Consider the following 27,857-nt stretch of genomic DNA (forward strand, 5'->3'; position numbering starts at 1 on the left):
GGGGGGTCAGGGGTTGGGGAGCGGCCCCAGAGAGTGGGATTTGGGCCCAGGCAGGAAGAAATCTCTCCCTGAGAGAAGAAAGGGGTGGGGGTGGATGAAGGGACACCGATTTCAAAGCCGGCAGCCGGCTCTGTCTCCGCCTGCCCGGCCAGTGACCAGCCCTCCCAGCCAAACATGCCCTGATTTGTAATGACGGGGGCAGCTCCCGACAGAAATGTGCCGTGAAACCCAATCGGGTCGACGCCCACTCGGGCCTGCGCGCCCAGAGCTGCTCAGCTGACGGTGTCTAAATAAAGCCCGTGCCGCCCGTGCCCATGGGCCTGGGCCAGCGCAGCGGCCAGCTGGGCGGAGCCCGGGAAACCCTGGGCGAGGAGACACAGCCTGCCACGTCCCCCGCCCCCCTGCTCAGGGACAAGAGCCACGTCCGGTCTTCCGAAAGGGCAGGGCGGACAGAAACGTCCCCACGGTGGGCCCCCACGTGACCCCTTGTCCCCTGGCCTTTGGCATCACTGCCTGGGAGCTGGCACTGGCCAAGGAGAGACGCAGGCTCTGCACCAGGCCCGGTTCTTGACCTGTGAGGTCTGTAACCTCGGAGCCTCGGTCGCCTCCTCTGTGAAATAGGGGCATGGATAGGCACAGGAAGTCCCCGCAGGGGAGCCAGGGTGGGGGTTTCATGAGAGAATCCGCCTTCCCTGCCTGGTGGCGGATGCTGCCACTCTTTTGGTGTGGATAACCGTGACGCGGCTTAGTCTTGGGACAGGGAAGAAGCGTGCACACGCCCCCGCCCTGGTAAGTTCTGTAGAGAACACCGGCAGGAGCCGTAGCAGGTGGACTGGCTGCCTGTGAGGAGGAGGTGCGGGGGCCGCAGTGGGAGCCTGGGCAGGGGGCATGGCGGGGGGGCGGTGTCAGGCCTGGTGGGGCTCGCCTCTATCCGGGACTTGCTGTGTGGTGTGGCCTGCTGCCCGCCCCCTCTGAATGGCCTGTTTCTGCCGGAAGCTGTGCAGGGGAGGGGCCCCAGAATGGGGGTGGTTCATGGCCCTTGTCACCCCCTCAGGCCTCGGCACCTGTTGGCCCTGCCTCAGGGAAAGAGAAACAGAGCTCACCGCGGGGCCGGAGGCTTCCTGCTGAGGCAGGGGCGCGGCTGTGCCCTCGGGACCTCCGCAGCTTCCCAGTGCCTGCAGCTGACGGATCAAGGGGGGCCTTTAGGGACCGAGCTGTCAGGCTTAGAGGCCGTTGGAGTTGGCGCTGGGGTTCTGGGGAGCCCTGTGAGGGTGCGGAGCAGGGGAGGGGTCACAAGGCCCGGGTGGTACTCTGCGGGGGTGGGGTTGGAGTCAGGGAGAGTGTCAAGGGGTGGCCCGCTGGCATCCACTGCCCCGGTGATGGAGGCTAGACCGTGTGGAGCGGGAGGTGGGTTCAAGGTTATGAAGACAGAGGCTGCAGTGGGACCTGGACCGGCCGGCCTGGCCTCACGGTGCTCACAGCTGACAGGGGAAGACAGGCAGACGCAGGACCCAAAAAGGCCAGGGTCCGAGGCCACCGGGAGCCTGAGGAGAGGACGTGGACAGAGACCCCGGGTGGAGAGAGTGGCCCCCACCCCCCAGAGCCACCTGGGAGGCCCTGTGGGTCTGGGGTGAGTTTGGGGGAGCAGAACAGGACCAGGAAGGGCAGGCAGGGCAGGGTCAGGGGCTGGGAAAGGCATGCGGAGGCCGGGCCTTGCTGTGGGTGTTTGCGATGGTCCCCGATGGCGTCCTGCAGGGCACTCTTGTCCCCCCCCCCCCCCCAGGTCAGAGCCTCCTTCTAGGCCACTTCTCAAGTCAAAGACCTCACGACCTTGTTTGGGGAAGAGTTGGCAAAAAAAAATTTTGTTTGTTGGATGGGCAGAGGTTTCCCTGGGGGCTGGGCTGCGGAGGAAGCCCGAGCGCGGCCCTGAGAAAGGGCTCAGTCGCCGGTCAGTGACGCCGCCGCGGTCGCCCGAGAGTGGCAGCAGGTGCGTGTAGGAGGCCACGCGAGTGGGTTCTTCCCCGCCCCTGGCTGGGTCACCTGGGCAAGTCGCACCGTCTGGCCTGGGGGTCGGCTGCCCCTCCTGGAGTTCCAGCCTCTCGTGGTTCCGGGGCCTCAGCCCTGCCCTGGCGCGGGAACCCCGGGGGACCCCCACCTCCCAGCATTCCACCGAACCCCTCGGCCAGAGGACAGCCGTGACCTCTTCGTGCCTGGGCAAAGCCAGAGGCTCTGCCCACAGACGGCGGGGCCGTGGGAGGAGCCATTGCAGCAGCCTTTTATCAGCAGGTATGAAAAGTCAGCACAGAAACCGAGAAGGAGGGCAGGGGCCACACGAGGCCTTGGTCCTCCCACGCGGGGCCTGTAGCCTGCCCTTCCTCCGAGCGGTTTGGGTTCACTGTAACGCGGTCTCTGACAGGTCACGTCGTCGGGGTGACCTCCCCGGGGACCGGTGTGGACAGCCTCTGTCAGTGTGAGTGGCAACCCTGCCACTTCGGTTTACGGATGTTTGCACGAGTCCAGCCCTGAGCCCAGCTCCGCGTGCGTGAGCCTTCGCTGCCACCCCCTCCACGGGTGACAGCAGCCAGGCTCAGGGGTGGGGGGGAGCCTGCAGGGTGCCGCTGTGCCGGCAGCAGACCCACCGAGGCACTAAATCCTCAAGCACGGCAGCTCTTTAGGGCAGGCGGCCGGGACCTCCTTCACCGCTGGGAAACGGAGGCTCACAGCGGCGACTTGGCTTGAGCCGCCGGGAAGGGGCGGAGCTGGAGTTTGATCCGTGTCTGTCTGGCTCCGGTATCTTTGCTGCACAGCATGAGAGGGAGGGCGGGCGGGCAGGTGGCCCTCAGGACCCAAAGCTGCCTCCCACAGGTAGGCACGGGAAGGAAGGAGCAGTGTGGCCAGCACCAGGCAGAGCAGGCGGCGAAGGTCGGTGGGAAAATGACCCCTTGTTGGGCCCCTGGTGGCCGCCAGGCCTTGCTCTAGAAGTTGGCGGCCCCGAAAGGAAGAGACCAGAGACCCCCTTTGGAGGGGACCCGCTGCTGTCGGCAGCTCTGAGGGGTGGCCCCGCAAGCTCATGGGTACGTTTCCTCTTCCCTTTGACCTAGCCTGGCTGTGTAGGGGCCACGCCCTCGTGCAGGGCACGTTTGGGGTCACAGTGAGTATGTCCCAGCCCATTTTGCCGTGACCCTTTGTAAAAGCAGGGTCAGGCACCTCCTCCTGCCAAACGCGTAGCTGGAGGTGACACCAAATTCTTCCTCTCCCATTTATTTTTCTCAGTGACCCCCCAACCCCACCCCAGGCAGGTGGAGACACGTTCTCACCCCCATGCATTTTAATTTAACCCTTTTTGCACCTTTCAAAATCGAACGGCGCTACCCAGAAGCTGTCTCCCCAGGTGTTAGAAACATTTTAACAGCCGACCCCTTGGAACAAGAAGAGCAAGAATCAATCTGCCGGTCAGCCACGCACAGTCCTATTTTAAGAGAGACTTGGAGTGCAGCCCAATCAGAGGTGATCTGTTTTCTATTTCTCCAGAGCAGCCAGCCCCCTGACAACCGCCACCCCCCACCCCCGCCCGCCCCATCCACTGGCAGACCCCAAACCAGACCGATAACTTAGCATTTTCATTTAAGTCCATCTGACAAATCGTTTTCGACGGAGAGAGCAATACTGCGTCTTTAAATGGCTACTTTGTCAGCATGTCTCTGGGCGCTGTAAAAAGTCCTTTGTTATCTGTGTCTAGACAGCGCGCCAGCGGGATATTTGGTCTGTGCGAGGGAGAGAGATCTGACAAGGTTGAATTCATTTACCGGCGTATTTAAAGTAGAATTTCAAAACACTCGCTCATAAACTGCGCCCGGCCCAGACTGCCCCGGCCCCCCGGCCCGCTCCGGCCTCCTTGTTTCATCGTTTTTCGCCTGCTGGGGCAGTGGGTGCGGGTTGCTGCCCCGTGCCCTGTGCGGAGCCGATGAGGACGACCGCGGCTTGCAGCTTTTTTCTGCCTCTAATTGTCCTCTTTACGACTGTCTAGACGCCCTGCAGATGTATGTTCTCAGGGACCGGCTTCTCCCTCGGGCTCGAAGTGGGAAGGCTGCGGATACCGTGCGCCCCTCCGGCCGTTGGGCCACCCGCCCCCGCCCCCGCCCGAACGGCTCCCTTAAATTAAGTCCCCTCACCTCCTTGTAGCAGCCTTTGTGTTTATAGCACGTTGACTTGACTGTGCTAATTTTGTACAGTCACCAAGAAAAAGAGAGAGAAAGAGAGAGGGAGAGAGAGAGAGAGGGAAAGTGACACCCCAGGTTTCCTGCTCCCTGGGGGGCAGGCAGAGACCCTCTTCCTCCCTCCCCAAACTTTCCCCACTTTTTATCACTCTTTTGCAATTTTTTTTTTTTTAATGCACAGAGACCAGTAAAACACCGGAGGTTGGCTCTTTAAAGATGAAAATATTGGGGCGACCTGAATGGGTCTGAGGTTTGAGTTATTCCAAATAGATGCATCAATTAACCTCGTTGCCATAGCGACTAGGTGATGTGTTGCCAGAGTGAAAATGGGCAAGCCGTGGGGGCGGAGGGTCTCCCAGCCCCCCTCCCACCCAGTGCCTGCGGGAACTGAACCGGCAAATAGGCACTGTCTTGTCGGTGGCCAGGAAAGGGACCACTTTGGCTTCTGTACCCTGCCGTGGGAGGGGGCGTGCCCCCCAACCTCCCCTTGCGAGGCAGCCCGGAGGCCAGCGGAGTCGGGAGGCTGAGCTGCGATAGCCCCGCTCTTTGGCCATGGGATGGAGAGGTGGCTCGGGCCCTACCGGTCCCCACAGCCAGACCTTCCCTCTGCCCCCCCACCCCCAAAAGCTATTGTCATTGCTGCTGACCCAGCTGCAAAGCCATAAATTCCCACCCTCCACCCCGAAGTCACTCGTCTGCCCTCCGGGTTTTACGTGGTGGGGGGCACAAAAGGTTGGGGGGAGCTGGCGGCCCACCAGATGTCTCCTGGGATCCCTTCGCCGCATCTCGTTTCTGCCAGACCAAGCACATCCGGCACGTCGGCCTGCTTTCCTGGGGGGGTGGGGGTGGGCCAGACACTGCATCTGCACAAGATGGGAGGTGGAGGAAATGCGTCTCAAAACGCTCTGAGTTTCTTGGCCCGGTCCTTTGATTTCTCTCCCCAAAAACAGTTCAGCCCCGCCGGCTGCGCAGTCTGTTCCACCGCCCCTCCCGTTGTGCGGGGCACAGGCTTGCGACGGCTTTGTGTGGGCGCCTGGACACGGAGCTGGGGCCAGAGCTGGAGACCGGAGGCGGGGGCGGGGGGTGCGAGCCTCGCCATTGTTTCTGCCTGAAAACCTGCAGTTCCCTCGCCCTAGAAGGGGGAAGCCGGGGGACTGAGTCTGTAATATTTTCCGTTGCGCCATTGTTGAGGGGTTTCCCACCCCTCCCGCATGGCAGTAATGCCCATCTTTTAGGAGAAAATTCCTAAGTGTAATAGCTTGAGGTGTCAGCATCACCAAGTCTGAGTGGGAGCTCACCCTGGCCCAGCCCCGCCGTCCGCCCGGTCCCCGATGAGAAGGGCCCTTCAGGAGGACGGGCTCTGATCTAGTGGCGGCGCCCCAGGCGGGCGGACGTGTCTAAGCTGCAGTTGGATCTGTCTTGGAGTAACTAAAGGAAATGATGGCATGAGCCCCGGCACCAAGCCCGTGTGGCGCGGAGTGGCACAGGACCGACTGTCCCTCCAAAAGCTGGCCGTCCTTACCGCGTGAAAGAATGGGCTCTCGGCTTGAGTGTTGGGGGACTTTTTAAAACCTATCATTGCTTGTGTATCTCCTGGTCTTTTTCCTTTTCACGAGCAGTGGGGACTCACGTTCCCTCTGGCCGAGCTGAGCCTGGGCCAGCGCCCCGAGGCCCCGCGACCCGCCGCCTTCTCATGAGACGGGAAGCCGGCCCCTTTCCAGAGCCCCCCGTGTGGGAGGCCTGGGCTGCTTCTTTTCTTCTCTTTTCTGAAAAGTTGGAGGAGCCAGAGTTTCAAGGCGGCCTTGGTGTGCTGCCTTATTTAGGAGGCAAATTGCTGCTCGTTTGTCAGACCAAACAGACGTGGCCAGGAGACAACATCTATTTTCATAACACGAAACAAACCGGGTGAGCCGCCCCGCGTTTCGGGGGCGGGACGGGGGGCTGCCGGTGCAGGGGGCCCCTCCTCCCAGCAGCAGTTAGCGGAAATATTTATAGCTCATCATCAGTCGACTTCCGTGGGTCCAGGAGGAGTCGCTTGCTGCTGGTGGCTGGAACGTGAGCTTGTCTAGGCAGTGGGCACTATTGCAGCGTGCTTAAAAACTGTGTTCGTCACGGGTGGGGGTCCCAGCTTGACCCTCTCAGTGGGTCTTCTCATCTGTGTGCGTGGGGTGCTGGCTAACAGCCCCTGTTCCCCAGCATGTTAACACCTCTCTGTCAGGAGGGGCAGTTGGGGGGTGAACTTGGGGAGACACATGGGCCAGCAGCGAGCACCCACGGCGCTCCAGGAGGACCCACAGCGCGGGCCCCCCATCCATGGGGCGTTGGTGCTTTGGTTTGCGAGGGAACGCGGGAGTCATTGCCCCATTTTGTGGATGAGAACACCGAGGACGGAAGAGGAAGAGCTCGCCAAAAGTCACACGCTGATGTGGTGGCTGAGGTGGCCTCCTGCCCTGGAGGCAGGACCCAGTGGCCAGCTCGCTGTCCCGTTGCCTCCAGCCACGTGCAGCCTCGTGCACATGCGTCTGTAGTTCACGCAGAGGTAGGGCCGGGCCCGGGAGTTTGCAGAATGGGCCGTCTCCGGTTCGTCCGCTGCTGGGTGATGAAGCGGCTGCCCTGTGGCCCTGGGGGAGCAGGAGATGGATGGGGGGGAGTGTGAGGACCTCAGCCTCCAGTGGGGGAGCAGACAGCAGGCGTCGTGCCCCGTCCCTTGGGGGACGGCCACCGATGCCTCCGGACGTCACCCGCCCTTCCCTGGTGGCCAGAATCGCCCCGGGGAGAACCGCCGCTTTAACCCCGCCGGCCTGCTCTGACATATCTGTGGGCGTGTGTGTGCGCGCGTGACGTGGTGGTGGCAGCTTCGTCAACTGTCACGTCACGTGACGACAGACTCTCCGCAGCGGCTGCCTAGGGGCCTGGAGTGACGGGAAGCACGACGGGGCGGAAGCTGTCCCCGTGGGGTGGCTGGTGCGCAGAAGTCCCTCCTCCACCCCCGTGTCCAGCCAGGGTGCCTGGGGCTCTTGGGGAGCAGGCTCAGGCCACACGCCACATGCCAGGCCCCCTCGCAAGGACGGGCAGGCTGTGGCCCTCCCCCTGTAGGGACCCATCACGCGGACCCTGACTTGGTACGCCAGCCGGGGCGGCCTGGCCCCCCGAGGGGCTGGGGGCTGGTGCCGGCTGTCCAGCTTCGCCCAGGTGGCTCTGCGACGGAGCCATTGCCTTCTCCTCTCTGGTCCCACCTCTTTTTCATGTGACGCAGGTCCGGGGACCCAGCACCCAGTAGGCCCGTTAGCTTCCCGGGTTCATGCCGGAGCCCAGCAGTTCCAAGGATCTCACCCACTGGGGGTGCCCGGCGTCCAGCCCGCCCCTCCCTTCCACCGTGTGAGGGCAAATACTAGACTCCAGCCTTCGCTTCTACAGCGGGAACCGCAGTGTAAGAGTTTTATCGGAACCAGAGGCTCCTCTAGGAGGGAGAGCCTGACAGAGCGTTTCCTCCGCAGCAGGCCGCTTGCAAAACATACCTAGTCCTGCAGGTCCCCGGACCCAGTCCCCCTGAAAGGTGCTGATTCTGTGGATTCGCTTTGTTGGACCCCGGGGACACGGGGCTCCGTGTGCGGCGTTTAAGGAGCTTCCACGGCAATGCCGACGCGGGGCCTCGTTTGGAAATCACACTGGACGGCGACCCCTGGGGCACGGTCCAGCTCGCCTTCCCCACGCAGCGTCTGCAGGCGGGCACGCACCCGGTTACCCGGGAGCCCCGCGCACGCTTGCCTGGCGGAATCAGCGGACACCTCCTCACACCCTCACTCCCACCCCAGGGCATTTGCACTGGCCGTTCGTTCATGTGGCCGCGGGTGTCCCTCCCCCAGTGTCCCCCATCGCTCAGGTCTCGGCTCCGAGGTCTCCCCCTCAGACACGCCGTCCCCGACAGCCCGCCTAAGGGGGCCTCCCACCCCGCACTGCGCTCAGCACCCTCTCACATCATCTTTCTAGCACCCACAGGTACTGGTGCTTACTGCTCGTTTAGGTATTTTCTAGCTCCGTATGCTGGGCTCCGTGGGGCCAACTCTCGCGCCTCCCTTGACAGCACAGGGCCGGGCCTGGCGCCAGAGGCAGAGGGGCAGGTTCTCCTCACAGGTCGAATCCAGCTCAGGCCAGGTTTCCCGAGAAGCCGGGTGAGCGATACGTGAGAGAGGGACACTCCGGTGTCTCCAGACATCCAGGCAGCTCCTGCCTCTGCTACGTCTGTGGCGGCCACTGGCAGTAGAATGTGGAGTCCCTTTACTGTCGGCGATACATGGATACTTTCCAATGAGGCAGGGACACATTGATACATTGTAGTGGGGATATTCCATTGTGTTGGGGGATTCAGGGACACTCGGATACATTGTATGGGGATAGTTGATTGGATGCGGATGGACTTAATGATACTTTATACCTGGGAATCCAAACTGCCCTCCCTCGCCTTGGGAAAGAACTTGGGAGGTTCTCTGCTTTTTGCTGGGGAGGGAAGCCAAGAGGAGCCGGTGCTCAGAGGTCGCTCAAAATCTTCTTTCTCCGTTTCTAAATTTTAAATGGCATGTTTAGAATTTAATCTTCAAACCTGGGAGCCAGACCTGCACATTGGGAGATGACAGCAAGAGATGGTTTCATTCGGCTGGCTGCGGGAGCCAGGTGGCGGCTGCTGCGGGCGGGGGGCGGCGGGGGCGGGGGGCCGCTCCTGTCTAGGCTCTGACCCTCCCCCTGCTGTCGGCCGCACCCCCCCCCGACCTGGGGCCGGCCCGGGCTGCACCCCACGGAGCCCTGGAGGCTGCCGGCGGTGCCCTCTGCCAGCGTGACGTGAGGGTCCCGGGGACGAGGCCCTCCAGACTCTTCACTTGAAAAAAAACAAAAACAAAAACTTTGGAGCCGCATGCAATTCTAAGGAACAATATGGAGAGAGCGTTTGGGAGCATCACCCAGCCTCCCCCAGCGGTGACATCTCTCGCCGCAAGCGAATGGGCATTTGCTATGATCCGTCGGCCTTATTCAGGTTTCCCATTTGCCTGCGGGCAGGACCCTGTGACGTGCATGTGCCACAGTCAGTTTACCCGTCACCTGCTGGAGGGCATCAGGCCACTTCCCACGGGGGCTGCTACCAGCCAAGCTGCTGGGAGCCTTCAGGTTCAGGTGCAGGTGGGGACGGAGGTCGCACTTCTCCGGGACAAAGCCCAGGTGTGCGACTGCTGGGGTCGTAGGGTCCGACGGTGGTCGTGTGCTTGGTTCTGTGAATGACTCTTTTCATCAACACCCCTCCGCCCTCTGTCCTTGGGGTACAGATGTGAGTCTGGGACTGACCTGGCGAGTGGGCCTGGGACTTGGGTTCTTTCCTCCTTCAAGTATTGACTGAGGGCGGCATAGGTGCCGGCGTGGTGGGAACCCACCAGGGTCCAGTGAGGACAAGACAAACCAGGGCCCTTGCGTACAGCTTTCTTGCTGTTTATCCGGCAAGCAAACTGATGAAGTTTCCCATAGTGAACACGCATGCTGTGCTTTGCTACGCGCCAGGCGCTTTCTAGTAGTTGACAGTCTCCCATCAGGCCATTGAGGTGGGCTGACACTTTCTCCAGGGTGCAGATAGAAAAGCAGGGGCACAGAAAGCCAGGATGGGACAGAGCTGAGCGGCCCAGGCTCCTTCACCAAGCACTGCATTGCCCTGTGGCCAGGACAGGCCCTCAGGGCGGGCAGAGGGAGGCGAGAGGTGAGCGCATGTGGGATGGGGGGACCAGGGGGCCTCCCTGAGGTGGGCAGTGCAAAGATCCCAGGACAAAACGGCATGTGCAAAGGTCCCGGGGTAGGAACAGCAAAAAGGCCAGCAAGGCTGGAGAGTGGTGAGCAAGGGAAGGCGGTGGGAGGTGCAGAAATGAGGCTGAGTGGGCCTTGGAGAGTTTTAACCGGAGCATGAGTCAGTAATGCAATTGTTTTTAAAAAATTGCCGTAGCTGCTAGGTGCAGAGTAGCTGGGGGAAGGGAGTGGGTATGCAAGGGGGGAACAGGCAGAGGAGGGAGGACCCGTGGGCACGGCTGTTGCTCTTGAGGGCTGACTCCTACGCCTCCCCAGCCTCGGCCTGGGGATGCACACCCCGGGGGTCCCGTGTGGGTGGCCAGCACCCTTTGCAGGACAGTCTAGGGCCAGGTCTCTCCATGGCTGAGGCAGCCCCTGAGCCTCCATCCCGTGGCTCTGCCCTTCCCGGGCAGGAGAAAGGACCCCCTGCCCCTTTGGGCTTCCCATGGAGGCCAGGCCACCATTTCGATGGACTTCTCTGGTTTCTCGATAGTTCTTGCTCTTTCTCTCTTCTCGCCCTGCCCACGCCAGTGGTTAATCATGTAAGTTGGATTGACCTGCTCGGTGTCAGCCGCTCCAGATCGTCCATAAAAGTGTGCTGACGTAACTGTCGCGCCGGCGCCTTGCCCGGTCAGGTGGGGTGCCCGCCTTTAACTGAAGGGTGCCCACCACTCACCACGCCCTTGCTGTGAGCTGGCCAGTTGGGGGAGATCACATGCGCAACCACTCAACAGTCCTGGGAGGCTGCACTGCCACTGATCCCGGCTTTACGATGGGGAAACTGAGGCGGGGGGTGCAAAATCACACGTGTGGGATTTGAATTCAGAGCTGGGCCACTCAGCTTTTGCAGCTTTGCCGTGTCCCCTTCTGGGAACTCAGAGAAAAGTCACTCCGTGAGCTGGTCAGAGCCTGGGACTTTCCAGCATTTGGCATTTTCTGTTTCTGGAAATGCTGTGTCAAAAGGAAGTGATAAAGGGCTGGACTCGTCTCGCCGAGGGGTGGGGCCCCCTGGGTGGGGGCTGGGAGAGGCGCTGGCGCGTCTGGGCGGCTGGGATCTGCCCTGTGGCGTTCGTTTTTTGCCTGTCACCTGAAAGAGAAAGAGGAAGAAACTCGAGCAACGTGTCAGGAAGACTCTGGCAATTTAGACCCCAGACAGAGTCCCACACACACGGGAGATCAGAATGACAGACAACCCAAGAGAGAAGGAGACACGTCCACAGACAGACCGGAGGCAGACACACGGATGCCCTCCGACGGACCCAGACTCTCAGGCCCTGCGAGAGGGGCAGAGGCAGCACTCGCCGCCCCGCCTGCTCGGGGCCCTGCAGCGGAGCGTCCCCTCCGCCCTGCGCTCCTGGCTCCTGCCCAGCCAGGCGGTCTGTGCAGGGCCCAAGGTGCATGGGTCCAGCGTCGCTCCCTGGAACCTTCCCCACAAAAGTATTCAACACACTGGCAGCAAGGAACAGTGCCCCGTCCTGGGCCAGGGCTGTTCCCGGGGACCCTGGGGGCTGCGTCCCAGTCGGATGACCTTCCATGGGTGATTTAGGCCTTTGCCATCTGCTGCTCTACGAGATGACAGGGTCTGGAACAGGGGAAGGGACGGTCCCTACTTTGGCCGGCGGGGGCTGCCAGGAGGGGTGGGTTGTGGTTGCGGTTCTGTGGAGTTCTTGTCCCCTGTGTCACAGGAGACAACAGAGATTAGGTGTCCCAGGCCCGGCCACGTGACCGCTGTGAGCTCAGGCATGTGCCTCCCACTCCCAGCCTCAGATTCCTTGTCCCTCAAGTAGGGGACAGTGGGACCAGAGCACTCAGAGAGCTGCTGGGATGGCTCGGCGAGGTGCCCGAGACCTCTGACCCCGGGCAAGCGCCTGTGGCGCTCCCTGTTGGAGGGGCATCAGCAGGTTCCGGGGCATCGATCGTCTGCCCAGAAATAGGCCCAGCCAGGGGCACAGATGCGAATCCTGTTGCCTCACAGAGGACGAGTCGCAGGGGGACCGAAAGCCCCCCAGCTGCCCTGGCAAAGCTCAGCTCCCAGGGCCGGCCGCGAGCCCCCGGCGCCGGGCACACAGCAGGTGCACAACCAGTACATTATGCTTGAACGAGGGTGGGACTGGAGAGTCCCCAGGGTAGAGGCATGTGCCCGACTGCCTGCCCTTCTGTCCCCCGCGGGTGCCCTTGAGTTTCCATCGGTCCTTCCCCCGGGGCAGGGTCCTGCCTCCCTTGTGGCTCCGCCCGACGGCCCCCTTGTCTGTTCAAGGCGGGCTCGTCTGCTCGGGCTGCTCTGCCGAAGCGCCTGGGCGTGGGGTTCCGCCACAGAGAGTCCTCTTCTCACTGTTCCGGAGGCTGGAAGTTCAAGGTCAAGGTCCTGCGCATTGAGTTTCTGGTGAGACAGACCTCTCTTCCTGGCCTGCGGACAGTCGCGTGGCTTTCCTTGATGTGTGTGCCGGCGTCTCTTCCTCTGAGGACACTCGCCCCGTAGGATCAGGGCCTGCCCTCCTGGCCACATTTAACCTAATTACTCCCTTAGAAGCCCCACCTCCCAATAGAGCCACTCGGGGGGATTAGGCTTCAACCATTGAATTTGGGGAGGACACAGCATTCGGTCCATAACACAGGCCCCCTTTCCTCCTGATCCAGACACGTGAAGGGAGGCGGGAGGCAGGCCGGGGAGACGTGTCCGCACCCAGGTTCAGCTCCGCGACGTGAGGCAGGCGCACATGGCGCCTGCCTCTCCAGGGGACCGAGGCACAGAGAATGAGAAGGCTTCCTTGTATCACCGGGCAGGCAGCTCCAAGGCCCTGTCAACCGCTGGACACCTACCCGCCCTGCGTTTACAGAATCCAGGTCCGTTCCTGGGGCCCAGGGAGCCTGTTCGGCCCTCCCCGCGTCCCCTGGCCCTCCTGACAGCTGACCTCGGCCCTCAGTCCACCTCCCAGCTTCTGCCCTGGCTCAGGCCCCAATAGCTGGGGGCCCTCTCGGCCCTGAAAGGGAAGGGCACCTTGGGTCAGCGGAGGCCCCTCCCGACAGCAGCCGCCCGGCCAGCCGCGGAGCCACTCCAGCACGCGGCCGGTCGCTTGAGGAGCCATTGAGAAGTGGCTAAGTAGCGACCGCATTGTGCGGCCCAATTCAGAGCGCGCTTTGTGTCTGAGAGGCTTGGACACGGAGCCGGCTCACCTCCCGTCTCCTGCTGCTGCCGTCCCGGCGGATGTTGGGAAACACCAGGCTCTTGAAAACTGGTGACTGAGAGAAAGAAACATCTGCTGGTTTGCAAGGAGCACACGGTGCCTCCCAAGTGGCGGGGGCCAGTGCGCCTCGCATTGTCTGCCACACGCGGGAACACACGCACACAGCTGAGTCTTTTTGGTATGTGGGGGAAGATTGTTTTTAAATTAAAGGGACCCAAAAATGCAAATAGTATAGAAATCCAGAATGTACGAAGGGTTAGTCACTTTCCTCTAGAAGTAGCCATCAGCGACGATTTACTATTTATCTCGTTTGCTCTAAAAACGGGCTTGTAGCATACGTACTGTTCTAGTCGCGTTATTTCTGCCCAAAATAATGGCCGACCCCTATCCGCCGTCGGATCTGTAGACCGGTGCTTCTCCGCCAGGGCGGTTGCAACCCCCAGGGGACGTTGGGCAGCCTGTGGAGACACCTGCGGTGGCCACAACTTGGGGGTGATGGTGCTCCCGACACCTGGAGGGCGAAGACCAGCGATGCTGCGAAACGCCCTACGAAGCCCTGCCGTAGACATAGGTGTCTTTTAGTGGCCATGCCGTCTTCCGTGATGTGACATCCTGGGGTTTGTTGAGTGGGATTCCCATGGCCTCTGGGGGTTCGCTTTTAAAAAAACAAGCAAACGAAACCTTGCCGTGGTATCTTGATGCATCTCTGCCTTCCAGCCCTACGGTGCATTTTCCGTTAGATACAATCATGGAAGTTAAAACGGCGGGGCTGAGAGCGAGCGTGCCTTTTAATTTTGACAGGTGCTACCCAAATGCTCCCCCGGAAGATTACTGCGGCCGGCAGCACGACCGCCGGCAGGCGACACCCCTCCCCATTTGCTCCCTTCGCTCCTGAGCCAACAAGACACATGCGGTGTGTTTTAAATACCTTTCCCTTGCCCCTGCCACGGCCCGGTGACAGACCGGGTCTCTGTCTCCCCCCACGAGCTCGCTCCGTCCTGCCAATAACTCTGGAGCCGTGATTGATCCTGTGCTGACAGTGGGTGTTTAAAGATGTTCGATGTCGGTGACAGTAGAATAAAAATCCCATTAGCTCTTTCCATTTGGATAATAGCAGGAGAGATAAAAGGTGCGGCTTTGTCTTTCCTCATTGAGGGATGAGCGCTTCATCGCGAGGTTCTGAAACGATCTCACAGGCCCGTGGCTGTCCCTCGCCTTCTCACCCGCCTTCGGGCTCCTGCGCGCACCTCCAGGCAGTGCCCTCGGAGGCCATGTCCCGGAAGCTGACCTGGGGACGTGCGGGGTGAAGGCCCAGACTTGGGCCTAAGAAGTCATTTCTGGGGGGTCCCTCACCAGCCAAGGCAAGGCGTCCTCCCCGCGGGAAGGAGACGCTCACGCCTCAGGCTGTGTGGAGTTCACGATTCACCTTCAAAGTCCTTTCAACCTGGTCCCGTGTTTGTTGTCTAATTCATGCGCCTTGACTGTGTAAGGTCCCTGGGGCTTCTGGATGCTTCTGCCTGCCCTGGGACAGCCTAGTGTGGGGTCATCTCTGCAGGCTCTGGCTGGGGGAGGCAGAGGCGAGTCCTGGGGGCCCACGCTCAGACGCCTGCGACCAGAGGGGGCGATGCCCACGGGCTGGGGAGCTGGGGGGCGGGCCAAGCCCCTCAGGGAAGCACACTGCACGCGCGTGTATTTGATTCATCAGGGCAGGAGGGAGAAGAAGGCAGCCAGCCAGGTGAGGAGAGGCTTCAGGCAGCGGGGACGGTGAGAGCGCGGGCCATCTTCTGTTGTCACATGTGGTCCCCAGCAACTAAGAGGACGCCTGCCTCCCTGGAGTGGCCGTCAGGCCCACCCAGTGCTGAGGAGGCAGCGCATCAGTGTATCACTTGCAGGGCACGCCATATGTGTGACCACGCGGGTCTTCCCCTCTCCCGGTGAGAGGGTGGGGGGTGGCAGGCCCAGGGGACCTTCTGGCACCTGCATATCACCTCGGGCCCCCCAGCCAGGAACTCCTGGTAGGGCGGCCAGTCGCCCTCCTTGCCCCACAAGGCCCCTTCCAGGGCCAGTCAGAGGCCGCGTGGTACCTGAGCTTCACTGCCCTCGGCCCCGGGATGAGGGCCGCGACGCCCCACCCCGGGAAGCACGGCCAGACACGGGGCACCCAGCACAGGGCGCCACCGGGGAAGCCGCTGTCTGAGTGGGATACTGACAGATGCCGCTTACGACTTCTTCTCTCTTTTACTCTGAATGTAGTTATACATGTGTGCAGCGGGCCTGCTGTCCCGTGGAGGGGCCGTCCCCGCAGGGGCCTCTCCCCAGGGTGACCGTGTCTCCTCCAGGCAAGGCACCGTCCTCGGTGCTGGGGGCCCTGAGACTAAGCAAAGAGTCGCTTCAGGCGGCGCTGGATGTTCAAGGAGGGAGAGGCAGGGACTAAGTGGTGAGACAGTTCGCGAACAGCATTCCGAATTTAATGCCACAGAGGAAAGTAGAGCAGGCACGGGGCGTGGGTCCTGGGGTTGGGGGCAGAGCGCTGTTTCAGACAGGGTGCTCGGGGACATGTGCCGGGGAAGTGACCCTGGCACAGAGCCTGGAAGGTAAAGAGGCAGCAAGCCCTGGGATACAAGGGAAGACCGCTCCCGGCAGAAGGCGGCGCACGCGCCAAGGCCCCGGGGTCGGGCTGTGTGTGGTCGCTTCACAGCAAACGTGGGCGCGAAACGGAGAGAATTCCAGGGGAAATACCTGTGGAGGTCAATGTCCAGAGTGGATTTCTCTGGGCAAGGGCTCACACTCGAAAGGTTGGAAGGGTTGTTTCTCCCCACAGAGGTGCGAACTCCGGGGTTACACTGTCCTTTCGCTCTGGCCCCGGCAGAGGGCGCTCGCCGCGGGGCCGCCTCCAGCCGCTGAGGATTCGGGCGTCCGGGGACCCTGCCCAGAAATGCCGGCTCCAAATGGATCGTGCGTTTCTCTCTACAACGGTGGGGAGTGGGCACGGGCTCCGTGCTCCATTTCTTCCCCCAGACACTGATCATTGGCCTGAGGTCACAGCAAGGGGCAAAGCTGGCATTCAGTCTCGGAGCGTGGGCGGCAAACCTCGCGGTGCTAACCGGCGCCCTCCATTCTGCCCTGAGCAGCCGTAGAGGGAGCCTGCGGCCCCGGGGGCCGGCTCGGTCCAGGCAGCACGTGACTCGTTTCCTCCTGGACACGGGACAGCGCCGGACCGTCCCTCGGAGTTATGCGTTCAGGTGACGGTGCCGGGCACTCAGCTGTGTGCTCGGCGCAGAGTACAGCGCAGGATCCGCGGTACCGTCTGCTTTTAAAAAACAAGAAAGCCAGCCCCTGTTTGCTGCCCAGCTCCAAACACCAGGAGGAAGAGACCTCCATGTTTCTTAACCTATAAATGATCTCACCCGAGGAAATTAACGTGCCAACAGGGGGGGTTGGAAATGGCAGCCAGAGCAATCAGAAAGTTGTCTGGTTCAATTTTATTTGAAATTCTGGGGGTGGGGGTGGGGGAGCTGGGTTCTCCTTCAAATGCAGTGGGGGGCGGGCGAGGGAGGAGGGCGGTAAATGAAGTGGCTGGAACCCCAGGCAGGCGGGGGCTCCGCAGAATGACAATGAGGCTCGGCCTGGTGGAGCTCACCCACGCAGGGCTAGCAAGATCAGATTTTCATAAATTTCAGACAGCGCCAATTCCTAATTCCTCGGTGCGCGGCCGGGAGGCCAGGCGGGGCAGCCTGCACGGGCTGCTTGTTAACCAGGAAGCGTTGTCGGCTACCCCTCCTCTGGGAGCAGACACGGGGGTGGGGGAGGGGGTCATGGGGGGGGTGCGGCGTCTGGTCTGGAAACCTCTTGTGGGCTGGCAGGAGCCAGGTGAACACTGGCCCAGCTCCCTGGCTGAGGAAAGAGAAATGAGCCCCCCGGCACCTCAGTGCCCCTCAAATTATCCACCAAAACCTCAGAGGCTATTGCCCGCCCCCAGCCTGTGCTTTGCCAGTAGGAGCAAATTCTCCACCAGCCACTTCCCCAGCTGTGAACGGGGAGGGGGGACATCAGCTTGGACTCAAAGGAATCACACCGGGACCGGGCTCTGGGCTCCGGCGGCGTCCACAGCACCTGCGCTGAGGTCACCGGTGGAAACCGCAGGCCTCGCATGGCATGGAAACCTGCCAGGCCGTATTTAACGCGGTCGGATCCCTGCGTCGCGAATGCAGTCCTGTGCGCTCTTCCCGTGTCACAAATCTGGTGGAGTGTTTCGTAACTCTTGAAATAATTGGTTCCTCTTTAAGCCACAATTTTCATTTAATTTTCGAGGCCGTATTCTGAGAGCGCATCCCGGCTTCCCCAGCCGCTGGGCTCCACAGCCGTTCGGGGAGGGGGAGGCGGACAGCCGGGGCCTGGAAGCTGCCGGTTCGGGACTGCTCCCTGACTCGGCTCCCGGCCGAGGTGGGGCCCGTGCCGCACCCCAGAGTGGGCATGGGAGTTAACAGAGGGAAGCCTTGTCCTGGCGAGGCGCTTGGCACACAGGTGATGACAGAGGAGCTGACAGCTCTTGGTGAGCTTACGCTGCACCGTGGGCAGGGCCTGCAGCCCCCAAGGATGTGGCCAGAGGGTCCTTCCTCTCCGACCTGTGACTTTTCTCTATGTTGGCTGGAGAGACGAGCTTCACAGCCCACGTGGTGGGTGATGCTCCTGCCCGGAGACCGTCCCCTTTAAATGAACCCTGGCTCGGACCTATGCTGTTGTTGTTATACATGGGGCGTGGGGCGGCACCCCCCGGGCTCCGTGGCCTTCAGCCAGACCCCTCGCCTCTCTCAGCCTCAGCTTCCTCACCGGTGAAGGGGCTGGGAGCTCACGTTAGTGGTGGCGTCGCTGGATAGCAGTTTGGATTTGATACACGGTGTCCGTCAGATCCGGGCCATGCCCGACACGTGGGGGATCCGAGACGCGTGTGCGCACGTCCCAGAGTGACTGCGGTGGCGTCTGGCAGAGAGGACCGAAGTGGGAGGGTCAGGCCGCGCCGATGAGGCGGAGCAACCTGTTCGTTTGAAATTATTCATGGAGAAAGAGGACGCTCAACTGAATTAGAGTGACTTTCCTTTGCTTGTGGAAGATGGGCTTCGCACACCCCCCCACCCCCGCCGCCCCCCGAGCCTGCCACATCCATCACCCACCCCGAGGCGGGCATTACAAAGGACAGTGACAGAGCGACTCTCCCACCCTCCCCACGGCCAGCAGGCTTGGACCCGGAACAAAATGAGCGGAAAGTGATGCTTCGTCCCCAAAGGCTCCGTTCTCATAGCCCCGTCCTCAGAGAACAGATCAGTGGCTATGAGTCCCTGGCGGCCTCCAGTCCAGCTGCCACCCTGGGTGACCTTTTTGAATGACCTTGCCCCAAAACCCCAGCTCGGGGACAGAGCCAACAGGGCACACCCATCGTGTCCCGGGCATCGGCCGGGATGAGGGGTGCCAGTCCCCACAGGGACGTCGGGAATTCTGACAACAGTGACAATGGAGCACCCGCTGTTTCCTGTCCTGTCCTGAGCTTTTGGATGTTGCAGCGGGTGCTCCGGATGCACACCGCACACCTCGTCACTGGCAGGTGCAGGGAGGCGGGGCCGACCGGGCCCTCAGGTGCTCCCGGTGTGGGGAGGGGAAGCTAGCGAACGAGCACTTTGGGAAGGGAAAGCAATTTAGCAGAACAGGGCCCTTCCCCGCCTTGGCTGCCGCGGGGAAGCTCTGGGCCCAGGGACCGGCCCCGCTCTCTCTGGGTTTGACCTAAGCTGCTGCCCGAGCCTCAGTTTGCTGGTCCGCAAACTGGGGGGGGTCGAGGGCGCCCACCTCCCGACTCTAGAGAAGAGCGCGCAAAGCGGGTCCGGCGCTTGAGCCACAGGATCGTCGCCATAGTTACAGCAAGTAGTTGCCATGAGTACAGTGAATCTGGGCTGAGGACCAGCCTGCCCATCCCCTCTTACTCCGTCCCGTCTGTGACCAGCCTTTGGTTGTGAGTCCTGTGGTCACAGATTTGGGGACTAAGGCTGGGGCAGGAGGCCAGTGGTAGGATCCACCTCTGTGTGTACCCTGCGGGGAGAGCACTGGTCCTCCAAGGGGAGGTCTCTCAGATTGGGGAAACCCAGGCAGGGTCCACCTCTGCCATTAGCAGCTGGGTGACCTGGGACTCCTCTCCTGGCCGGAAGTCCCGAAGCCTCCCGCCCGGTGCTTCAAAAACTCTTAAACGCATCGCCAGCATTAGAGGTCAGGCAGTGTCACAGCCGGCTTCCAGGTCCTGGAGGGGTGGGGAGGGGTGGCCCCTTGGGGCCACCTACCTGGGGCCCACTGGGGTTTCAACCTGTAGCGCCCATGTAGAGAGGAGTATGGACTCGGAGGTGGTGGGCGGGGGGCGGGGGGGCTCGTGCTTGATTAGCAACGCCTGCCGTGGGGGGCCGAGAGCAGCGGGCGTCAGCGCTGGGCTAAGGCCCAAGCGACCCACGGGGCCAGGCAGGTGACAGACTCAGGGACAGCTCGGGGCTGAGTGGGCAGCGCCCACGCCTGTATAAAAAGAGTGGCCGCCCACAGCTCCATTTCGGGGACCGACCGTGGGCGCAGACGTCCTCAGGCCTCCAGTTTGCAGCCTTCCCAGCCAGTGCTTGCAGGGCGCACTCTCTGGAAAAGTGGGTTCATGTTCCCTGAAGGCTGGGTCTCCTGGAGGGAGCGCCCTCGTTCTGAAAGTGCATGGGGTGCCGTTGGCTGGCCCAGAGTGCCCTCTCCCCGTGCAGGGGGCGGGGCTGGGGCCCTCCTGCCCCACTCGTGGGGGCCCCGCCCCGTTCCTTCGTGCCTGAGTGTGGCCTGGAGCCTGCAGTTTACCCTCTTCTCTTCAGCCGATGGGTCTGGGCTGCCCTCAGTGTGCTGAGCTCGTCGCTGCACGTAGGTCTCCCAGGCAGGTGCCCTCCACCGTCCCCTCCACGTAGGGCCCCCGGGATGCACGCGGGTGAAGTCCTGGGTCACGCAGCGGCCGCGCTGGCCTGGGACCCTCGACGGTCTCCCTCCTGCTCTGGGCTCAGGCCCCAGGCCTTCGGCTTCAGAATGTGGCCTAGAACTCTGTCGACCTTTCTCCTTTTCTGAGAGTTCTTCCTGCTTCCCTGCCATGTGGGCTTCCTGGTCCAGCCTGCGTGGGGCTGGGGCCTGCGACCCGGGTGGGCACAGCAGAGCGGCCAGGAGCCTGGTGCTCGTTTCGGGGGGTGAGCCTGTCACACAGGATGCCAGCCCCCAGAAACCAGGCCCCCTGCCCTTGGGGCCCCCTCAGCTGGCGCCTGGAGCCGCGGGCCATCTCCTCCCAGACACTTGGTTGGCTCTCGCCTCCTCCATGGCCCCTGGCGACCCCCACAGCCTCGCCGCCTCAGCTGCCGCCGCCGTCTGGGCTCGGGAGGCACCAGGAGGAGGCACAGCCCGCCGGGGCCCCGCAAGCCCCTGGGACGGGGACAAAGGCGCCCCACAGCCGGCCCGCCCGCCCTCCTGGCCCAGCCTGGGCAGGGCCTGGGAGGCAGCGGAGGAGCGGCGGGGTGCCCACCACCGGGGTCCGGCTGGGGTGAAGAGTGCACCGGCTTGGGGGGGGTCGCCGTCCCCTCTGTGGAGGGAGGCTGTGGGTTTTGCACAAAGCAGGCCTGTGTGTCCCCTGAATGGGTGGCTTTATCCCGGGTCCTCACGGGCAGAAGCTGGGCCCTCTGGCATCTAGCCAGGCCGCCAGGCCCTGTACCAGCCTGTCTGGGGAGGCGGGGGGCGTGGCCTCCGTCCCTGGGTCGAGGCCAGAAGCCTGGCCTTTGCCGAACCCAGACCCGCCCTCCTGGCGGGAAAGAGAGGGTGTCTTGAGGGTGCTGCAGACTCGCCTGAGTCCCTGCCAGGCAGGGCCCCACCCCCCTCCGCGTTCCGTGTGGCACCAGGGTCCCTGGCCAGCTCCTCCTCCCTCCCGGCCTCTCCAGAGCGAAATGGGGACACTGCCCCCCACCACGGGCCAGAACCAAGGCCCAGAGTCCAGACCGAATTCCTGGGTCCAGCGGACGGTCAGGTGGGAGGAGCCACCAGCTTCGGGCCCCTGGGCTCTGTCAGTCTGTCACTCGCCTTCTGGGATGGGATGACACTTGTCCCCGGACATATGCTCCGCCGTGCACAGGAACGCGCAACCGTGCCACTGGGGACTGGATCATTCCCTGTTGTGGGACATCCTGTCTACATAGGAGGCCCCTGTTGTGACAGCCACTCATGTCCCCAGATATTGCCACATGTCCCCTGCGGGGCAGACTTGCCTGACCTAGTAATGGTGCCAAGTAAACTTGGCACAGCGGGCAGACGTATAATGTGTCATGAGAAGGGAGGTGTCCTGGAGAGCCAGGGAGGGCGGGACAAAAGGACCGGGCCCCCGAGAGGACATGGACTCTGTGTGGAGAAGCTTCACCTGGGAGGCGTCGCCTTCCCGCTGAAAGCCTCGGGGAAACGGAGGCCAGAGGGACGAGCCCTGCTGGGTTTGGAGTCTGGGGGGCCCGGCGTGGGCAGCGGGGCCCCGGCACACCCACAGCTCACAGCGGCCCGTCCTCGGTCTTGCAGCTCCGTTTTTCTGTCTTGGAGGAGGAAACCCTGAGGCGAGTGGCCGGGAGCTTGAGCCCGTGCCCAGGGGCTCAGCTGACAGCTCGTTAGTGCACGTGGCCCTGCCCCCGCCCCATCTGGGTCGGGGGGGGGCACGTCCCCCTGCTTGCTGGGCGGGGAGTTCCGCCCGGTGGGCTCTTGGCCAGCCTTCGCTGCGGGGGGCGGCTGGCGCCTGCCGGCGGGTGGCCCCTGTGCCTTGTGGCGACACGGGCCGTCGGCAGGACCAGCACCGGCCTCGCCTGCTGCAGGGTGGGGGCGGAGATGGGGGGCCAGCGGCCGAGCCCCTCCCCACGGACCCGCCCGAGCCAGCCGAAACCTCCCGGCTCCAGCCGCGTCGAACTCCCCTTCCTGTTGAGAGTTTTCCACCTTCAAGGGGAAAAGCAAAACCAAACCAGAAACAAGGAATGAAAATTGCAGCATTTGCAGCCCCCGGGACTGGGGCTCTTCTGAGCCTCCTCACCGGAAGGGGTCCCCACACACCACTGTCCTGCAGGGAGGGGTGACTGTGTGTGTGTGTGATCGGTGTGCGCGTTGGGGCGGGAACGGGTGCCGGGCGTTGGGGGGCGGCCCCCGCGGTCTCACGCGTGCCCTTGGCCTTGCAGCGGAGCTGGAGTTCGTTGAGATCACCATCATCGTGGTGGTGGTGATGGTGATGGTGGTGGTGATCACGTGCCTGCTGAGCCACTACAAGCTGTCCGCGCGCTCCTTCATCGGCCGGCACAGCCAGGGCCGGAGGCGAGAAGACGCCCTGTCCTCAGTAAGTGCCCCGCCCTTGCCTTGGGACACTCGGGGAGTGCGCGGGACCCGGGGAGGACACAGCGCTAGGTACAGACAGAGCCCCGATGGGGCCGGGTCGTGGGAGAGGCGCCCAGTCCTGCGAGGGGGCCCAGATGCGGGGCGAGGAGGGGGCGGGCGGGTGTCTCCCTCGAGCCAACACCCTGCAGGCGTCTGGGCCAGGGATGCAGGCCTTGGAGGCGGCAGTCACGCCGGGAAAGGCCCTTCAGTTTAATCCCAGCTCTCCCGGCCCCGGCTCTGTGCCCTCAGACCAGTCCCTGACCCGTGACGTGGGGCTTCAGTCCCCACTCAGTGTGTAAGCGTCTGGGACAGAAGCTAAGGCCCCGCGGACAGGCTGGGATGACGGAGCTGGTAGCAGGTGGGCGGCCCCGGGGCTGTCGGCCGGCTCACATCTCCGGACATGTGGGAGGACGGTGACAGGACCCCCCAGACAGGGGGCCGTGCTGGGTGCGGCCTCCCGGTTCCCGGGGACACGTGGGGTTGACGGCAGTGCTCAGTCTCTCTGGGGCTGAGCCAAGTCAGCTGGCAGGCCTGTCCCGGCAGGTTCGGGCATCTCTCCTGGCGTCAGACCACGGCCGCCGTCTGTCACCGGGTGGCCAGGGCCAGGAGCAGCCGCTCTGGTCCTTCCGGCGGGAACGCCGGGCCCGTGTTCAGTTGCTCCTGCTCCTACCCCCCCGCTGCCGCGCCTACACTCAGCTCCCCTGCTCGCAGCAGCTTGGGAACCCCATTTTACAGAGGAGGAGCAAGCTCAGAGAGGGGGACACTCGCCCGAGGCCACCCAGCTTTTATGTGACAGTTTGAAGGGCCCACACCCCCGTTTTGTCTCTTTTGGCGCTGGGGCCAGCGAGGGCACTTTGCACAAAGGGGAAGACAGCCGCCCCATAGCACGGTCGCCAGGCTGGGTCCCCTTCCCCTCGGAGCCCCCTGTGAGCCTCTGTAGCATGGGCGGAGCTGGCCCGCCTCCTGCCACCCCCTGCAAGGATGAAGTTAGCAAGGGCGTGTTTGCGGGGGGGGCGGGTGCAGAGGCTCCCGTGGGCGGCAGCCCCGCTTCCAGGGAGCAGGAGGGCCCTGTGCCCAGCACCTGGGACTTCGTGCCCAGACGGAGGTCAGGATTCAAGTCCTGGTTCCAGGATACCTGAGGGTAAAAGAAAGCCACCCCCCGCCATCTACCCAGCCACCTGCACAGGCTCCTGGGGATTCCTGGCTGAGTAAACACAGAGCCTCGCAAGTGTGCCAGCTCCCCTGGGGACCCCCTGCCAGACACGGCGCATCTGAGGATTCTCAGAGAGACCCAACCCTGGCCGTGGTCTGCCCGGGGCTGGGCTCGCCTGCGCCTGGCTGTCCTGCCAGAGCCCCTTATTGGGGTGCCATCGGGGTGCCGTCCTGGGTGCGCGTTTCCGCACTGGCACACAGCCAAGCCCACTTCCGTGGTCTCTTCTGCGGTGGCTGCATGTGCGCTCAGCAGCATTGGTACTGATGGGACCGGCTGCCCCACAGAGCAGGCAATATTTTGCTCTCTGGCCCTTTACGGAAACAGTGTTTGGGCCCCTGGCCTAGGTGGGGAAGCGTGTGGCTGTCTGGATGAGCTCCGTGCAAGGAAGCTCTTAGAAAGAAAAGGAGCCAGGTGCAGCCTGACGTGTCAGGGAGGGGCAGGGGCCCGGAGGAGCTGTCGGGAACAGCTCTGGGGTCTGGCGGTTGGACCTGGACAGATGCTGGGGGCACTCACTGAACTGGGGAACAGGGAGTGTAAGGCCCAGCCTCCGAGCAGGTGGGTTCTAATTGCGTGCAGCGCAGTCAGCTGGATGGTGAGTTTCATAGAGCAGGGCCAGGCTGATAGAGGTGTTGAGGTGCTGGGGGAGCCTCAGGAGGGGTGTCTGGCCCAGTGGACGGTTCCTGGTGGGTGGTTCCTGGAGGGCTCCCTGGAGGAGGTGACCTCCAGGAGCACAGGTGGGAGGTGGGTGGTTCTGGAGTCTACAGTGGGGCCCCCAGGCACGGATGGGTGTTTTCTTTTCTTTTTAAAAAAATTATGTATTTTCTTAATCCTCACCCGAGGATATATCCAGAGAGAGAGAGGAAGGGAGAGAGCAAAAGAAGCATCGAACAGTGGCCTCCCTCAGGCACCCTGACCAGGGATCGAACCTGCCACCTTTTGGTTTACGGATTGACACTCCAACCAACTTGAGCCACACCGGTCAGGGTCTGATTGGTGTTTTCTTAACCTCCCTGGCTGGTGCTCCTTTGCAACCGAGTAGAGGACCCTTGAGCTAGGGCTCAGTTGGGTGGGGGTGGGGATGGTGGGAAGAGGCGTCGGTGGCCACGTCATTCAGGGCCTCGGAAGGAGGGTTTTAGGCAGGGGCTCGTCTGGGTCACGCTTCACCCAAGCCCTCTTGGCTGCCTGCACCCCTGCCCTGGGCTCCCAGCTCCACATGGGAGCAGGTGGTTTACTGGGAGAATTGAGATGGTGCTTAAGAGAGCCTATCACAGTGCCCGACACCGACACAGCAACTGACATGGCATTATTAACATTAGTGGCAAACGACCATGTTAACGGTAACAGCGTATGTCTGCTCTCTGCATCCCCACACCCGGAACGCACCAGACCCCAGTGAGTTCTTGGTTCGGTGTCTCCCTGGTGGGGACTGGTTTGTGAGACACAGGACCCCCTAGCGGTCATATAGGGAATTGCAGCCCAAGGGGCAAGTCCTCCCTAGACTGCAGGTGTGAATCCTCAGCTGGGAACACCTAGGAACACGTGTCCCCAAGGAAATTAAAGGGATGGTGAGCATGTTCGTTATTTTGATTGTGGTGACTGGTCCTTGGTGTATACATATGCCACAACTTAACCAAGGTATAGACTTGGATTATGTGCAGGTTGTTATATGTCAGGTATACCTCAGGAAAGGGAATTTTTAAAGGAAGACATCCCACCAGCAGGCCTAGCACCTGGGTTTTCCTCTCAGACACACTGATTCTGGCACAGGGTCCCTGTCTCCTGACCCCCAGGCCGCTCCCTGTGACGTGGGAGTCTCAGTGGACAGGAAGGGGTCTCGCGTCATCGGTTGAGAGAGGTCCCAGGAGCCCAGGCGGGGTTTCGACCTCAGCGGGAGCAAAGGGCCCCAGTGTCAGCAGAGGAGGCTGTTTCCTGTCCCCTCGGCCCCTCCGTGGGGTGGGCTCACCGTCTCTAACCTCCATCCGGTGAGGGGAGCCAGTGGCATGGCTGGAACTCACCCTGGGCGTACGCCACAGGGAGCACATGCAGCCTGGCTGCCCTCGGCGGCAGACGGGAGCCCTGACCCAGCCCCCCGGGTTCCGGGGGCGGAGCTGCAGGCCCCCCGCCCGGAGTTTCAGGGCAGAGAGCAGGAGCCTCAGGGGGCGGCAGCTCCACACCCCGCCCCTGGCCCGGAGCTTGGCGTCGGACGAACGTGGAGCCACATCCACGTTTGTTGACTCGCTGAGTCATTTTGTGGCGGAGCAGCTAGGCGGGGCCCTTGGCATGTTAACTCTCACTCCTTCACCTGCAACCTGGGCTCGCAAGAGGGAGAGGCCAAGGTGGGTCAGGAGCTAAATAAACACATAGACAAGATGATTCTTTTGAAGGAAATGATTAGATGGCTGGTTTTTTAATGGGCGAGGGCTCTTTAGATAATGGTGTCAAAGAAAATCTGCGGGGGGCCCGGAATGAACAAGCGAGGGGGTGCGTGCCATGGCGGAGCTCTCGGGGTCCAAGCCGGGGGCACCCTGGGCTCCCTCAGCTCTGTCCACCCTGCTGACCTGTCTCCTCCCCCCACAGGAAGGATACCTCTGGCCCCCAGAGAGCACCGTGTCCGGCAGCGGGATCCCGGAGGTGAGCCCCAGCCCTGCCCCCGCCCCCGCCACGCCGGCTCCCCAAGGCAGCTTTTGTGGCCGCAAAGGCCCCCTGGCCCGCAGATCCCCTTCCCACCTCTGGGCTCACACCTTGGTCCTTCTCTGAAGAGAAGTCTTTGGCAGCTGGGATCCCCCCTGCTGCGCCCAGGAAGCAGCCCCCAGAGTCTGCAACAGCCCAAAGGCTGCCCCTTTGGCCGCTCCAGGACGGCATCCGTCGCCAGGGCTCACAGGGGCTCGGCGCCGTCCCATCTACCCTGCCACCCCCCGCCCCCCTCTCCCCAGGGAGCAGAGTCGCAGGCAGCCGTCCCCGCCTGGGGCCCCGCTCTGGGGGACCCTCACTCTGCTCTGCCCCCTCCAGCCGCAGGTCTATGCCCCACCGAGGCCCGCCGACCGCCTGGCCGTGCCGCCCTTCGCCCAGCGGGACCGCTTCCACCGCTTCCAGCCCACCTACCCCTACCTGCAGCACGAGATCGACCTGCCGCCCACCATCTCGCTGTCGGACGGGGAAGAGCCGCCCCCCTACCAGGGCCCCTGCACCCTCCAGCTCCGGGACCCCGAGCAGCAGCTGGAGCTGAACCGCGAGTCGGTGCGTGCGCCCCCGAACAGAACCATCTTCGACAGCGACCTGCTTGGCAGCACGGTGCTGGGCGGGCCCTGCCCCCCCAGCAGTAACTCGGGCATCAGCGCCACGTGCTACGGCGGCAGCGGGCGCATGGAGGGGCCGCCCCCCACCTACAGCGAGGTCATTGGGCACTACCCCGGGTCCGCGACGTTCCAGCATCAGCAGAGCAGCGGGCCACCCTCCTTGCTGGAGGGGACTCGGCTCCACCACGCACACATCGCGCCCCCAGAGAGCACAGCCACCTGGAGCCAAGAGAAGGATAAACAGAAAGGACACCCCCTCTAGGGGCTCCCGGGGGCCGGCCGGGCAGCAGTGGGGAAAGAGGCGAAACACTCCGCACTTCTAAGAAGGGGGCGGGGGGGGGGGGCAGACACAGCAAACACGGGCATCACCATCCCCTCCCCCACCTCTCTGTGTATAAATATTTACATGTTCTGTCTGGTCTGAATGCACAAGCTAAGAAAGCTTGCAAAAAAAAAAAAAAATCCACAAAAAAACATGTTTCTTTGTTGAGCCGTGTCTTGAAGGCAAAAGAGAAAAAGAAAATTCTACCCTAGTCGTTTCTGTTCCTAATTGAGCTGCGTGAACGCTTACCTTCTGTTTGTTTATGATGACTTTACTTAACTTTAAAGACATTTGCACAAAACCTTTGTTTAAAGATCTGCAATATTATATATATAAATATATATAAAGTAAGAGAAACTGTATGTGCGAGGGCAG

The 27,857-nt window shown here is 62.5% G+C and overlaps 1 protein-coding gene across 1 annotated transcript; it reads left to right on the forward strand.

Moving 5' to 3' along the window:
- The first annotated feature begins 314 nt into the window (after window positions 1-314).
- Window positions 315-27,425, forward strand: PMEPA1 (prostate transmembrane protein, androgen induced 1). Its single transcript, XM_054573539.1, has 5 exons — window positions 315-466; window positions 761-789; window positions 22,459-22,613; window positions 26,442-26,495; window positions 26,874-27,425. The coding sequence occupies exons 1-5, from the start codon at window positions 315-317 to the stop codon at window positions 27,420-27,422; spliced, it is 939 nt and encodes a 312-aa protein (XP_054429514.1). The 3' UTR covers window positions 27,423-27,425.
- Window positions 27,426-27,857: the final 432 nt, after the last annotated feature.

Source organism: Pteronotus mesoamericanus, unplaced genomic scaffold, assembly GCF_021234165.1.
Source record: "Pteronotus mesoamericanus isolate MK-2021 breed Mesoamerican mustached bat unplaced genomic scaffold, CSHL_Meso_final contig_25, whole genome shotgun sequence".
Classification (NCBI taxonomy): domain Eukaryota; kingdom Metazoa; phylum Chordata; class Mammalia; order Chiroptera; family Mormoopidae; genus Pteronotus; species Pteronotus mesoamericanus.